This window comes from Delphinapterus leucas, chromosome 17 (assembly GCF_059928025.1).
Source record: "Delphinapterus leucas isolate spDelLeu-1000000601 "Yukka" chromosome 17, BTC_Dleu_Yukka2, whole genome shotgun sequence".
NCBI lineage: Eukaryota > Metazoa > Chordata > Mammalia > Artiodactyla > Monodontidae > Delphinapterus > Delphinapterus leucas.
Window position 1 is genome coordinate 3750617 of NC_143145.1, and position 15133 is coordinate 3765749.

A 15133-nucleotide genomic window follows, 5' to 3' on the forward strand; every position below is an offset into this window, starting at 1 on the left:
TTGTTATTTGAACAGTTCTATCCCCTTTTGGGATTTGTAGGTTAGGAAGGCCATGCTGGCCTGTGGTGTGGAGCTGGGCTCTGCAGCCCTTTCTGGGTGGGGAGGTTGGCCGGGCGAAGTGGAGGTTCTTTGCAAGGCTGACTTCGTGCATTCCTCTTAACAAATAGCCTTGCAGCTCTTAGAATGCTCCATCCCTACCCCTGGGCTTAGCACGTGGGTGCACGTGCACGGGCTGGGATGTGGGGTTGGGCTTGCGGTCTTCCTTTCTGTTCTGCTAAACTCCTTCACCACATGTGTCCACCTGCCCTGCCCTTAGTGCTCCTGGTGGGGGAGGCCAGGGTCCTGGGTTCAGGCGCTAAGCAGAAGCCCATATGTCCACCTGCCTCTGCCCTTAGCCTGGTCCTGGGCCCTGCCACCTGCTGACAAAGAGAACCCTGGCCCAGGGAGCACAGTGTTGGAGACGCAGCTGCCGTTTGTGCACACTGGGGGTGGCTTTTCAGGCTGTCACCGCAGTCGCCATCCATGTCAGTGGCCCCCATGGCTGGCCTCACACCCAGGGGCCTGGCCCCTTGTGGCCACCTGAGCAGCCCATCAGGGCCACAAGCAAGTCTGAGTCTCTGGCTCTGCACACGTGGAAAAGTCAGCAGAGAAAGGGGGCGGCAGGGCTGGGTGCAGAGGGACAGTGTGAGTCACTGTGTCCCCTGTGTGTAGGGAGCTTCGCATCTGGTGGCTGGTGGTCTTCATGTTCCCCAGTTTGTGGAGGTCTGGGTGATGGTCATGTTGGTCACTGCTGGGCTCCTGTGGGGCTGGGGAAGGATGACCCTGTCTTTTGCAGAGTGGCCATGAGCTGGTCTGATCTCCCCTTCCCAGCCTCATTTCTCACATCTGTCCAGGGAACTGAATAATTCTGCTGAGGTCACAGAGCAGCAGCCCAGAGGTTTCAGCATATCTTCTGCACCCCAAGCACACCTCCTGAGCCCCGTATAAATCAAGTTTAGATGTGTCTTTGCCAAAAGGATGAATTGTTTATGATGATGGAAGGATGAGCAGTATAGTCCTAGGTGGGATTCCTGAGGTTTTGTCGGTGGAGGAGAAACTGGCTCCCAGTGCCTGGGAAGATGGGGGGTAGGGGGAGCCCAGGATCTTAAAGGGAAAAACCTGGACAGGGATGTGGCTCTGAGCTCAAGGGACTGGTCCTCACAGGTGGGGTGGGAGGCAACCCAGGAGAACAGGCACCAGCCTGGGAGTCCTCAGTGGCATTGCGACACCCATGCCCTCCACCTAAGGTCCCCTTGTCCAGGCACTGGGTGGGGCTCTGAGCACTGGCTGGCTGGTGCCCCTCTGGAGATCTCGGGGGAAGATGAAAAGCCCCCGTGGATCCCCTGTGCCAGAAACAGGTCATGGTGCATGACCAGTCAAGGCTCTGGATGAGTCTCAGTGGATAACATATGAGTAGATACATAAATCCGGCTCCCAGCCCAGGAAGGCCAGGCTGCCTTCATTCACTCACAGATTAAAAAAAAAAAAAAAAAACCACCCACAGTCTTCTAGGATCTGAGTTGTCACACAGGTTCTCTGAGAGCATTGAAGATTTGTAGCTTGTTTTCCTCTTTATAACAGGCTTGCTATGCTGTTCCATTGATCTATATTTCTGTTTTTGTGTCAGTACCATACTGTTTTGATTACTGTAGCTTTGTAGTATAGTCTGAAATCAGGAAGCCTGATTCCTCCAGCTCCATTTTTCTTTCTCAGTATTGCTTTGGCTATTCGGGGTCTTTTGTGTTTGTATACAAATTAAAATTTTTTTGTGTGCTAGTTCTTTAAAAAATACCATTGGTAATTTAACAGAGATTGCACTGAATCTGTAGATTGCCTTGGGTAGTATAGTCATTTTAACAATATTGATTCTTCCATTCCAAGAACATGGTATATCTTTCCATCTGTTTGTGTCGTCTTCAGTTTCTTTCACCAGCATCTTATAGTGTTCAGAGTGTAGTAGGTCTTTTGCCTCCTTAGGTAGGTTTATTCCTAGGTATTTTATTCTCTTTGATGTGCTGCTCAATGGGGCTGTTTCCTTAATTTCTCTTTCTGATCTTTCGTTGTTATAGAAATACAACAGATTTCTGTATATTAATTCCATTCTCCTCTTGGGAAGGAGAAGCTGTCTTCTCTCGTGTGTCTGGCATATGTGTATTTTGTATGTTCTCCACTGCGTATATCTGTTATCTGTAGATATCATGGATGCTATTGAGATATGGGTACGTACAATCCCTGCAGCCTGTGCATACGTGTGGTGCACACATCCTGTCTTGAGTGCGCTTTCCGGGCACATGCACATCCTGCACAAAGTGTGTGACTCTGGGTGTGCGGTGGGTATACCGTAGATGCTTTGTGTGTTGGTCTAATACATATATGGTATGTGGCTTTTGCCCACGTTTCACATCCACGTGCAGTTACTCTACCCAACACATCCATCTTTCACAGAGTTCCAAGTGTATATATACTATGTGTATTTGTATAAAGCATCCATGCTATGTCTGTGTGTTCCATTGATACTTTATGAATATTCTATACGTAGACTTGATATGTGTTGACCCGTTTGCATGCAGTGCCCACCGCGTTGCATCATAAGGAGACCTGGGAAGCAGATCCAGTGGAGAATACACGTGGTGTGTCACCCAGGGTCTTTGCAGGAGGTGGCACTCTCAACTTGAACAGTTAATTAATGGCTATTTATGGTGTGGGAGGGTGGGCAGGTTGCAGGGAAAGCAACGAGGGAAGGTGTGGTAGCCTGGGATGAGCAACCGTGGAGAGCTGTCAGTCAACATGCCTGGGATGTAGCTGCTAGCACTTGTAGAGTTGCTCCATGGCGTGAACCTGCTGGCAGATGTAGCTCATTACCAAGGTCCTCATCTTCCTCCGTTCCTCTGACCTCCTGCTGGGACTGTGCCTTGGATGAACTCAGCTGGACACCAGAGGGCCAAGAACCCCTTGAGGTGGCTTACGCAGACTTAGCCTCCCCAGTGGAGAGCAGGGTGGAGATGGGTGCATCTAGATGGGGAAATTGAAGATATCCGGTCAGGCCTCTGTCTTCCTGAAAGGCTCTGCAAGTTGGGCAGCTTCTTTCTTGCTGCAGTGGTCCTGTGCCCTGGACCACTGGGGCCCTAGGAGATTTATTCTAGGGCCTGAACTTTGGAAGGCCCTGAACTTTGGGGGTGTTACCGGCCCACACTCTCTTGTGCACGCGTCTTGCTAAGGGATGTCATTGCTGTAACAGATCAGTGAGATATACTGTGGGATGTCAAAATGATGGAGTTCTTTCTGTAGTATGATGGGCCGCAGGAGAACTGACACCACCCCGGGACAGGATACACGGGCATACTGCCATCCAGGCCCTGTGAAGGGTACACGGGCATACTGCCATCCAGGCCCTGTGAAGGGACACCACTTCTGATCATTTTTACTTTACAGGAGGGGGGCCTGAGCACCTGGGTTTGAGCCAGCAAATGCTGTGCTGGTTTCCTCCAGTAAATATATCCCATCCGGAACCGTTAGCTAATTTACCGCCTTATTAAGTTGCCAGCAATCTACTGTCTTCCAGCATCCATCTGGGTTTTATATCAGCCACACAGGTGAGCTACATGGCGATGTCGCGGGATTCCCACCCCTGCACTTTGTATAAATATAAACCCACTTGTTTACCAAGATGCACTTCATTCTTTCCTGAAGACCTAAGTCTCCATCTGGTGCTATTTCCCTCCAGGCAGAACTTCCTTAGTAATCATGCTATGCAGAGCAGCAGGAAACAAGTTTTTAGTCTGAAAGTGGATTTTGCCGTCATTCTTTTTTTTTTTCACATCTTTATTGGAGTATAATTGCTTTACAATGGTGTGTTAGTTTCTGCTTTATAACCAAGTGAATCAGCTATACATATACATATGTTCCCATATCTCTTCCCTCTTGCGTCTCCCTCCCTCCCACCCTCCCTATCCCACCCCCCTAGGTGGTCACAGAGCACCGAGCTGATCTCCCTGTGCTATGCGGCTGCTTCCCACTAGCTATTTTATGTTTGGTAGTGTATATATGTCCATGCCACTCTCTCATTTTGTCACAGCTTACCCTTCCCCCTCCCCATATCCTCAAGTCCATTCTCTAGTAGGTCCGTGTCTTTATTCCTGTCTTACCCCTAGGTTCTTCATGACATTTGTTTTTCCTTAAATTCCATATATACGTGTTAGCATACGGTATTTGTCTTTCTCTTTCTGACTTACTTCACTCTGTATGACTGACAGACTCTCGGTCCATCCACCTCATTACAAATAGCTCAATTTTGTTTCTTTTTATGGCTGAGTAATATTCCATTGCATATATGTGCCACATCTTCTTTATCCGTTCATCCGATGATGGACACTTAGGTTGTTTCCATCTCCTGGCTATTGTAAATAGGGCTGCAATGAACATTTTGGTACATGACTCTTTTTGAATTACGGTTTTCTCAGGGTATATGCCCAGTAGCGGGATTGCTGGGTCGTATGGTAGTTCTATTTGTAGTTTTTTAAGGAACCTCCATACTGTTCTCCACAGCGGCTGTATCAATTTACCTTCCCACCAACAGTGCAAGAGTGTTCCCTTTTCTCCACACCCTCTCCAGCATTTACTGTTTCTAGATTTTTTGATGATGGCCATTCTGACTGGTGTGAGACGATATCTCATTGTAGTTTTGATTTGCATTTCTCTAGTGATTAGTGATGTTGAGCATTCTTTCACGTGTTTGTTGACAGTCTGTATATCTTCTTCGGAGAAATGTCTATTTAGGTCTTCTGCCCATTTTTGGATTGGGTTGTTTGTTTTTTTGTTATTAAGCTGCATGAGCTGCTTATAAATTTTGGAGATTAATCCTTTGTCAGTTGCTTCATTTGCAAATATTTTCTCCCATTCTGAGGGTTGTCTTTTCGTCTTGTTTATGGTTTCCTTTGCTGTGCAAAAGCTTTTAAGTTTCATTAGGTCCCATTTGTTTATTTTTGTTTTTGTTTCCATTTCTCTAGGAGGTGGGTCAAAAAGGATCTTGCTGTGATTTATGTCATAGAGTGTCCTGCCTATGTTTTCCTCTAAGAGTTTGATAGTTTCTGGCCTTATATTTAGGTCTTTAATCCATTTTGAGCTTATTTTTGTGTATGGTGTTAGGGAGTGATCTAATCTCATACTTTTACATGTACCTGTCCAGTTTTCCCAGCACCACTTATTGAAGAGGCTGTCCTTTCTCCACTGTACATTCCTGCCTCCTTTATCAAAGATAAGGTGACCATATGTGCGTGAGTTTATCTCTGGGCTTTCTGTCCTGTTCCATTGATCTATCTTTCTGGTTTTGTGCCAGTACCATACTGTCTTGATTACTGTAGCTTTGTAGTATAGTCTGAAGTCAGGGAGCCTGATTCCTCCAGCTCCGTTTTTCGTTCTCAAGATTGCTTTGGCTATTCGGGGTCTTTTGTGTTTCCATACAAATTGTGAAATTTTTTGTTCTAGTTCTGTGAAAAGTGCCAGTGGTAGTTTGATAGGGATTGCATTGAATCTGTAGATTGCTTTGGGTAGTAGAGTCATTTTCACAGTGTTGATTCTTCCAATCCAAGAACATGGTATATCTCTCCATCTGTTTGTATCATCTGTTATTTCTTTCATCAGTGTCTTTCTGCATACAGGTCTTTTGTCTCCTTAGGTAGGTTTATTCCTAGATATTTTATTCTTTTTTGTTGCAGTGGTCAATGTTTTCTTGATTTCACTTTCAGATTTTTCATCATTAGTGTATAGGAATGCCAGAGAATTCTGTGCATTAATTTTGTATCCTGCTACTTTACCAAATTCATTGATTAGCTCTAGTAGTTTTCTGGTAGCATCTTTAGGATTCTCTATGTATAGTATCATGTCATCTGCAAACAGTGACAGCTTTACTCCTTCTTTTCCGATTTGGATTCCTTTTATTTCCTTTTGTTCTCTGATTGCTGTGGCTAAAACTTCCAAAACTATGTTGAATAAGAGTGGTGAGAATGGGCAACCTTGTCTTGTTCCTGATCTTAGTGGAAATGCTTTCAGTTTTTCACCATTGAAGACGATGTTGGCTGTGGGTTTGTCATATACGGCCTTTATGATGTTGAGGAAAGTTCCCTCTATGCCTACTTTCTGCAGGGTTTTTATCATAAATGGGTGTTGAATTTTGTCGGAAGTTGAGATGATCATATGGTTTTTCTCCTTCAGTTTTTTAATGTGGTGTATCACGTTGATTGATTTGCGTATATTGAAGAATCCTTGCATTCCTGGCATAAACCCTACTTGATCATGGTGTATGATCCATTTAACGTGCTGTTGGATTCTGTTTGCTAGTATTTTGTTGAGGATTTTTGCATCTATGTTCATCAGTGATATTGGCCTGTAGTTTTCTTTGTGACATCCTTGTCTGGTTTTGGTATCAGGGTGATGGTGGCCTCGTAGAATGAGTTTGGGAGTGTTCCTCCCTCTGCTGTCTTTTGGAAGAGTTTGAGAAGGATAGGTGTTAGCTCTTCTCTAAATGTTTGATAGAATTCGCCTGTGAAGCCCTCTGGTCCTGGGCTTTTGTTTGTTGGAAGATTTTGAATCACAGTTTCAATTTCAGTGCTTGTGATTGGTCTGTTCATATTTTCTATTTCTTCCTGGTTCAGTCTTGGCAGGTTGTGCCTTTCTAAGAATTTGTCCATTTCTTCCAGGTTGTCCATTTTATTGGCATAGAGTTGCTTGTAGTAATCTCTCATGATCTTTTGTATTTCTGCAGTGTCAGTTGTTACTTCTCCTTTTTCATTTCTAATTCTATTGATTTGAGTCTTCTCCCTTTTTTTCTTGATGAGTCTGGCTAATGGTTTATCAACTTTGTTTATCTTCTCAGAGAACCAGCTTTTAGTTTTATTGATCTTTGCTATTGTTTCCTTCATTTCTTTTTCATTTATTTCTGATTTCTTTCCTTCTGCTAACTTTGGGGTTGTTTTGTTCTTCTTTCTCTAATTGCTTTAGGTGCAAGGTTAGGTTGTTTATTCGAGATGTTTCCTGTTTTTTACGGTAGGATTGTATTGCTCTAAACTTCCCTCTTAGAACTGCTTTTGCTGCATCCCATATATTTTGGGTTATTGTGTCTCCATTGTCATTTGTTTCTAGGTATTTTTTATTTCCTCTTTGATTTCTTCAGTGATCACTTCGTTATTAAGTAGTGTATTGTTTAGCCTCCATGTGTTTGTATTTTTTACAGATCTTTTCCTGTAATTGATATCTAGTCTCATAGCGTTGTGGTCGGAACAGATACTTGATACCATTTCAATTTTCTTAAATTTACCGAGGCTTGATTTGTGACCCAAGATATGATCTATCCTGGAGAATGTTCCATGAGCACTAGAGAAAAATGTGTATTCTGTTGTTTTTGGATGGAATGTCCTATAAATATCAATTAAGTCCATCTTGTTTAGTGTATCATTTAAAACTTGTTTCCTTATTTATTTTCATTTTGGATGATCTGTCCATTGGTGAAAGTGGGGTGTTAAAAGTCCCCTACTATGAATGTGTTACTGTCCATTTCCCCTTTTATGGCTGTTACATTTGCCTTATATATTGAGGTGCTCCTATGTTGGGTGCATAACTATTTACAATTGTTATATCTTCTTCTTGGATCGATCCCTTGATCATTATGTAGTGTCCTTCTTTGTCTCTTGTAATAGTCTTTATTTTAAAGTCTATTTTGTCTGATATGAGAATTGCTACTCCAGCTTTCTTTTGGTTTCCATTTGCATGAAATATCTTTTTCCATCCCCTTACTTTCAGTCTGTATGTGTCTCTAGGTCTGAAGTGGGTCTCTTGTAGACAGCAAATATATGGGTCTTGTTTTTGTATCCATTCAGCCAATCTGTGTCTTTTGGGAGTATTTAGTCCATTTACATTTAAGGTAATTATCGATATGTATGTTCCTATTCCCATTTTCTTAATTGTTTTGGGTTCCTTATTGTAGGTCTTTTCCTTCTCTTGTGTTTCCTGCCTAGAGAAGTTCCTTTAGCAGTTGTTGTAAAGCTGGTTTGGTGGTGCTGAACTCTCTCAGCTTTTGCTTGTCTGTAAAGGTTTTAATTTCTCCATCAAATCTGAATGAGATCCTTGCTGGGTAGAGTAATCTTGGTTGCAGGTTTTTCTCCTTCATCACTTTAAGTCCCTTCTGGCTTTCAGAGTTTCTGCTGAAAGATCAGCTGTTAACCTTATGGGGATTCCCTTGTGTGTTATTTGTTGTTTTTCCCTTGCTGCTTTTAATATGTTTTCTTTGTATTTAGTTTTTGACAGTTTCATTAATATGTGTCTTGGTGTATTTCTCCTTGGATTTATCCTGTATGGGACTCTTTGTGCTTCCTGGACTTGACGATTATTTCCTTTACCATATTAGGGAAGTTTTCAACTATAATGTGTTCAAATATTTTCTCAGTTCCTTTCTTTTTCTCTTCTTCTTCTGGAACCCCTATAATTCGAATGTTGGTGCGTTTAATGTTGCCCCAGAGGTCTCTGAGACTGTCCTCAGTTCTTTTCATTCTTTTTTCTTTATTCTGCTCTGCAGTAGTTATTTCCACTATTTTATCCTCCAGGTCACTTATCCATTCTTCTGCCTCAGTTATTCTGCTATTGATCCCTTCTAGAGAATTTTTAATTTCATTTATTGTGTTGTTCATCGTTGCTTGTTTCATCTTTAGTTCTTCTAGGTCCTTGTTAAATGTTTCTTGCATTTTGTCTATTCTATTTCCAAGATTTTGGATCATCTTTCCTATCAATCATTATTCTGAATTCTTTTTCAGGTAGACTGCCTATTTCCTCTTCATTTGTTAGGTCTGGTGGGTTTTTATCTTGCTCCTTCATCTGCTGTGTGTTTTTCTGTCTTCTCATTTTGCTTACCTTACTGTGTTTGGGGTCTCCTTTTTGCAGGCTGCAGGTTCGTAGTTCCCGTTGTTTTTGGTGTCTGCCCCCAGTGGGTAAGGTTGGTTCAGTGGGTTGTGTAGGCTTCCTGGTGGAGGGAACTGGTGTCTGTGTTCTGGTGGATGAGGATGGATCTTGTCTTTCTGGTGGTGGGCAGGTCCACGTCTAGTGGTGTGTTTTGGGGTGTCTGTGGACTTATTATGATTTTAGGCAGCCTCTCTGCTAATGAGCGGGGTTGTGTTCCTGTCTTGCTAGTTGTTTGGCATAGGGTGTCCAGCACCATAGCTTGCTGGTCGTTGAGTGAAGCTGGGTGCTGGTGTTGAGATGGAGATCTCTGGGAGATTTTCGCCGTTTGATATTACGTGGAGCTGGGAGGTCTCTTGTGGACCAGTGTCCTGAAGTTGGCTCTCCCACCTCGGAGGCACAGCACTGACTCCTGGCTGCAGCACCAAGAGCCTTTCATCCACACGGTCTCAAAGTCCACCTCCTTAATTTGGGATGATTCGTTGTCTATTCATGTATTCCACAGATGCAGGGTACATCAAGTTGATTATGGAGCTTTAATCCGCTGCTCCTGAGGCTGCTGGGAGAGATTTCCCTTTCTCTGTTCGCACAGCTCCTGGGGCTCAGCTTTGGATTTGGCCCCGCCTCTGCGTGTAGGTCGCCGGAGGGTGTCTGTTCTTCACTCAGACAGGAGGGGGTTAAAGGAGCCGCTGATTCGGGGGCTCTGGCTCACTCAGGCCAGGGGGAGGGAGGGGCACGGAGTGCGGGGCGAGCCTGCGGCGGCAGAGGCCGGCATGACGTTGCACCAGCCTGAGGCCCACCGTGCGTGCGTTCTCCCAGGGAAGTTGTCCCTGGATCCCGGGACCCTGGCAGTGGCGGGCTGCACAGGCTCCCGTGAGGGGAGGTGTGGAGAGTGACCTGTGCTCACACACAGGCTTCTTGGTGGCGGCAACAGCAGCCTTAGTGTCTCATGCCCGTCTCTGGGGTCCGTGCTTTTAGCCGTGGCTCGCCCCCGTCTCTGGAGCTCCTTTAAGCGGCGCTCTGAATCCCCTCTCCTCACGCACCAGGAAACGAAGAGGGAAGAAAAAGTCTCTTGCCTCTTCAGCAGCTCCAGACTTTTCCCCAGACTCCCTCCCGGCTAGCCGTGGCACACTAACGCCCTGCAGGCTGTGTTCACGTCGCCGACCCCAGTCCTCTCCCGGCGCTCCGACCGAAGCCCAAGCCTCAGCTCCCAGCCCCGCCCACCCCGGCAGGGGAGCAGACAAGCCTCTCAGGCTGGTGAGTGCCAGTCGGCCCTGATCCTCTGTGCGGGAATCCCTCCGCTTTGCCCTCCGCACCCCTGTTGCTGCGCTCTCCCCCGCGGCCCCGAAGCTTCCCCCCCCCGCCACCCGCCGTCTCCGCCCACGCAGGGGCTCCTAGTGTGTGGAAACCTTTCCTCCTTCACAGCTCCCTCCCACTGGTGCAGGTCCCGTCCCTATTCTTTTGTCTCTGTTTATTCTTTTTTCTTTTGCCCTACCCAGGTACGTGGGGGGTTTCTTGCCTTTTGGGAGGTCTGAGGTCTTCTGCCAGCGTCCAGTAGGTGTTCTGTAGGAGTTGTTCCACGTGTAGATGTATTTCTGGTGTATCTGTGGGGAGGAAGGTGATCTCCGAGTCTTACTCTTCCGCCATCTTCCCGGAAGTCTCCTATTTGTAGTTTTTTAAGGAACCTCCATACTGTTCTCCATAGTGGCTGAACCAATTCACATTCCCACCAGCAGTGAAAGAGTGTTCCCTTTTCTCCACACCCTCTCCAGCATTTATTGTGTATAGATTTCTTGATGAGGGCCATTCTGGCTGGTGTGAGATGATATCTCATTGTAGTTTTGATTTTTGCCTTCATTCTTAAAGAATACTTTCCCTGGATAGACAGTTCTGGGTTACAGTCTTTTTAAAAAGCTCTTTAAGGATGTTATCCACTGTTTCCTGGCCCCTGTTGTTTATGATTGGAAGTAAGTGCTGTTCAAATAATTGTTTTCCTGTATGTGATACACGGTTTCTCTCTGGTGGTTTCAAGATCTTCCCTCTCTGGTGTTCAGCAGCTTGACTCCGACGTGTGGTTTTTGTTGTATTTATCTTGCTTGAGGCTTACCGAGTTTCTTGAATCTGTAAATTTGTCTTCCACCAAATTTGGTTAATTTTGGTTATTATTTCTTCAATTTTTTTATCTCATTCTCTTTCTTCTAGGACACCTGGTGACACTGTCCTACATGTCTCTGAGGCTTTTAAACTTTATTAATTTCTGATCTTTATTCGTCTCTTCAGGTTGGATCATTTCCATTGATATGCCTGTTGTTCTCTCCTTCTTGCTGTTTCACTGTTCTGTCCTTTCTGGCCCAACTCCAACGTTGACCTGCCATTTCTCCTCTTTCGTAAGACTATGGGGTTGCTGAGGGGTCAGAGCTCTGCACTGGCTCAGTGGGACTGAGGGCCAGAGAGGATACACACGTGTGATGTCATCTCTGCCATGAAAGTGTGGCCCCCGGGGCAGGCAGGACGTGGCACAAGCTCATGCCGGGGGAAAGGCGGGCAGACTCAACGGAAGTGATGAGTCTCTGGGAGAGAGACCCAGGCTAGGGCAGTCAGTTGTCTTCCTGGGGGACGCAGTGGGCGGGGTGCAGGTCCCTCCTGAGTCCTAGGCCCTGGGCTATCTGCTCTCTGACCTCAGTGGACCTGCACAAAATCCCCACCTCAAAATTATCATCCTCCCACGTAACAGATTGGGAGAGGTTGTCTGGGGCCTAAGGTAGCGCAGCTGGTTAAATGACCATGAGCGTGTGGCTCGGGGAGCACCAGGGAAGCCTTTTGTGACGGGGCAGGATTTGAGACGTTGGAAGGCCATGCGCCTCCTCCAAGTGCCCAGTCCAAATACCGCCCATGATCCTGGTATTTTTCTGGGCAGGATTAGTCCCGGAACTTGAACAAGTCTTAGGTTTCTTCTGCCATGTTGTGCAGACCCTGTCCTGGCTCTGACACGATCACTGACCAGCTGGGTGATGCCGGCAGGTAACTCACCTTTCCAGCACCCCTGTCCGCATTTGAATGTGAGGAAATACAGGCTCGGTCTTGCATAGTTGATGCAGGGGATCAACGAAGTGATGGTCTGTGCAGCTGCGCGAAGAGTTTCAAAAGCACTTACACACGAGGTCGCTAAGGATTATTCGTTCCCTCCATTCTGACAAGGCCACGTTCACACAGTGGCATAAATTTATTCTGGCCTTTGTTAAAGCGGTATTTTATGTGCTCGGTGTTTCTCTAGGTGTGAGGATGCAGCAGGGGACAAAACAGGTAAAAAATCTTTGCCCTCGTGGTGTTTATGCTCCACCCTGCAATGACCTCTCTCAATTCAAGCTGTCTGCTTTTAAAAAAGCCTCATTTGGGGGATTGGAACCCAGAGTTTTCAGCCACCAACTCTGAAGAAACCCAAGCTACCCTGCTATTAAGTAACTGACTCGGTTTCCTTGCCAGTGCTGTCAGATGCATCACGCCTGTTTTATAGGGTCGTCACGAGGGTAGAAGGAGGTGATGTATGACAAGGAGTCCACACGGACTGGCTGTGGGCTGGTGGATCCCCGATGCCTGAGCTGGGGGCACAGGGAGCCTGGGGCAGAAGGCAAGTTGATTTGCTCCATGCTGAGCTTTCCGGCACCACCGTTGAGAACGTGGAAACCGGGGTTCTTTCTCCCCTTCCCCAGCACACGCAGAAAGGACTCCAGGGAATCCATCATCCCCTCCGTGCACCCCTCTTACCTTCCGTGGTGTCCCCACCTCCCTGGGCAGCCCCACATCTCCCAGCGGGGGAGGTGCCGGGATCCACACCTCCTTGGCTGCCTGCCCACCTGTCTGCTCTACCTGGCCTTGGACCGCGCATGTATCTAAGAATAGGATCATGGTGGTCAAAAACAAGAACCACCACCAAAAAACCCAGTTAGCATTCTCTGACTCTTCACTCTTCATGTTGATCCATGCTGGGATATTGAATTTTCTCCCTTGGGCTGGCTACTTTTGGAGTTTTCTGCAAAATGTTACGCGTGAATATGCTGCTTTTCTTTGAGAAAACTGTGTTACTGGAAGAACAGTGCAATGACCCCCCCAAGCTCCTCTCGTGACCAAATGCCCCAGACCTCCCCCCCCCCCCCGCCAAACTTCAAAGGCTCTTTCTTCACTGATTCTTCCCTGTTCTTCGCCCCACCCCTCAGGCGCTGGCCCCGCCCCCAGCTCCATCCCCACGGCCGCGCCCACATCCACACCCACCCCGAACCGCAGGAGACCCCAGCTGACTCCGTCTCCCTGTCCTCTCACCTCCTCCCGCAGGTTACGGGCACGCTGCTCCGGGCACGGACGCGGGCAAGGCCTTCTGCATGTTCTACGCGGTGCTGGGCATCCCGCTGACGCTGGTCATGTTCCAGAGCCTGGGCGAGCGGATGAACACGTTCGTGCGCTACCTACTGAAGCGCATCAAGAGGTGCTGCGGCATGCGCAACACGGAGGTGTCCATGGAGAACATGGTGACCGTGGGCTTCTTCTCCTGCATGGGGACGCTGTGCATCGGGGCGGCCGCCTTCTCCCAGTGCGAGGAGTGGAGCTTCTTCCACGCCTACTACTACTGCTTCATCACGTTGACTACCATTGGCTTTGGGGACTACGTGGCCCTGCAGACCAAGGGCGCCCTGCAGAGGAAGCCGCTCTACGTGGCCTTTAGCTTTATGTATATCCTGGTGGGGCTGACAGTCATAGGGGCCTTCCTCAACCTGGTGGTCCTCAGGTTCCTGACCATGAACAGCGAGGACGAGCGGCGGGACGCCGAGGAGCGGGCGTCCCTCGCCGGCAACCGCAACAGCATGGCCATCCACATCCCCGAGGAGGCGCGGCAGGGCCGGCCCCGGTACAAGGCGGACGCGGCGGACCTGCAGTCCGTGTGCTCCTGCACCTGCTACCGCCCGCAGGAATACGGTGGCCGCTCGGCGGCACAGCAGAACTCCTTCAGCGCCAAGCTCGCCCCCCAGTACTTCCACCCCATCTCTTACAAGATCGAGGAGATCTCACCAAGCACATTAAAAAACAGCCTCTTCCCGTCCCCTATTAGCTCCGTTTCTCCCGGGTTACACAGCTTTACCGACAACCACAGGCTGATGAGACGGCGGAAGTCCATCTAGGGTCTGGGGAGGGAAACACAAACAGAAGTCATTTGTCATAGCTGACGTTAAGTCTCATTGGCCCACCTTGTCTTATTTATTGATTATGGTTATATCCTTTATTGTTATGATTACTGTCATCATTTTTTCTTTCTCTCCTTCCCTCTTTCTTGGTTTCATTTCTTCCCCACCTTCCCAGCGAGACAGAGCAGGCCAAAGGGAAAAAAGGAAAGGCCCGTCTTCCTGTGAAACTCGCATCTGAGCATGAAGCATGGATTTCTTCCTTCTTCCCAGCAAAGTATGCCTTACATTTCTCCCCAGCCCGCCCCACCTCTGGGGTGGCTTTCCCAGGACAGGTGTGAGACCCAGACAAGGAGACAGAGCCCAGAGGATACCTGACCCAAAGTTGCACACGCGGCTGAGAGCCTCGAGTGCCCACCCACAGTGGTGTCTCTGACCCAACTCCTTTCTCTTTTCCTCCCCAAGCAGTGGGTGGCCGAATGTGTGTGGTCTGAGTCTGTGTGAATGAGTGCACACGCCAGTGTGCTTCTGATGTGACAAAATGGAACGTATCAGGTATTCATCCTTCTTTTCCGTCACACAATTTTGTTAATAGCCTGCTTTCGGCCGCTTCCAAACAAAACGGGAAAACAAACAAAACCCACGAGGTTTTTGATTTATCATCTTGCCAAATCATGCATGTTCCACAAGCAATCTTTATCCCAGATACGTCATGACCACATTTTTAAAGCGCTAGATTCTAAATTATATTAACTTCTTTTTAGGGGGTGGGTGGGCAAGCCGACACGGATCATTTTAGCTTGCCAGTTCAAAAATTTTTTAAACAAGCATGCACTTTGTTAAACTGGTATGCGTTATCAACACAAGAAAACAAAACTAGCAATGGAGTAATCAAAAGCCAATAATATTAATTTATTAGAGACATTTTTAATTTTACCACCTCTAGTTCCAACAATTTTCCATGTAACTGGCCGTGTTGG

The 15133-nt window shown here is 47.2% G+C and overlaps 1 protein-coding gene across 1 annotated transcript in view; it reads left to right on the plus strand.

The window, feature by feature from the left end:
• The window catches only part of KCNK9 (potassium two pore domain channel subfamily K member 9), a 51597-nt gene extending 37444 nt beyond the window's left edge, over positions 1-14153 (plus strand). The window contains exon 2 of the mRNA XM_089899195.1: positions 13312-14153. Within this exon, the coding sequence (XP_089755321.1) occupies positions 13312-14153 (842 nt within the window). The remainder of the gene's footprint in view (positions 1-13311) is intronic.
• The last annotated feature ends 980 nt before the right edge of the window (positions 14154-15133 follow it).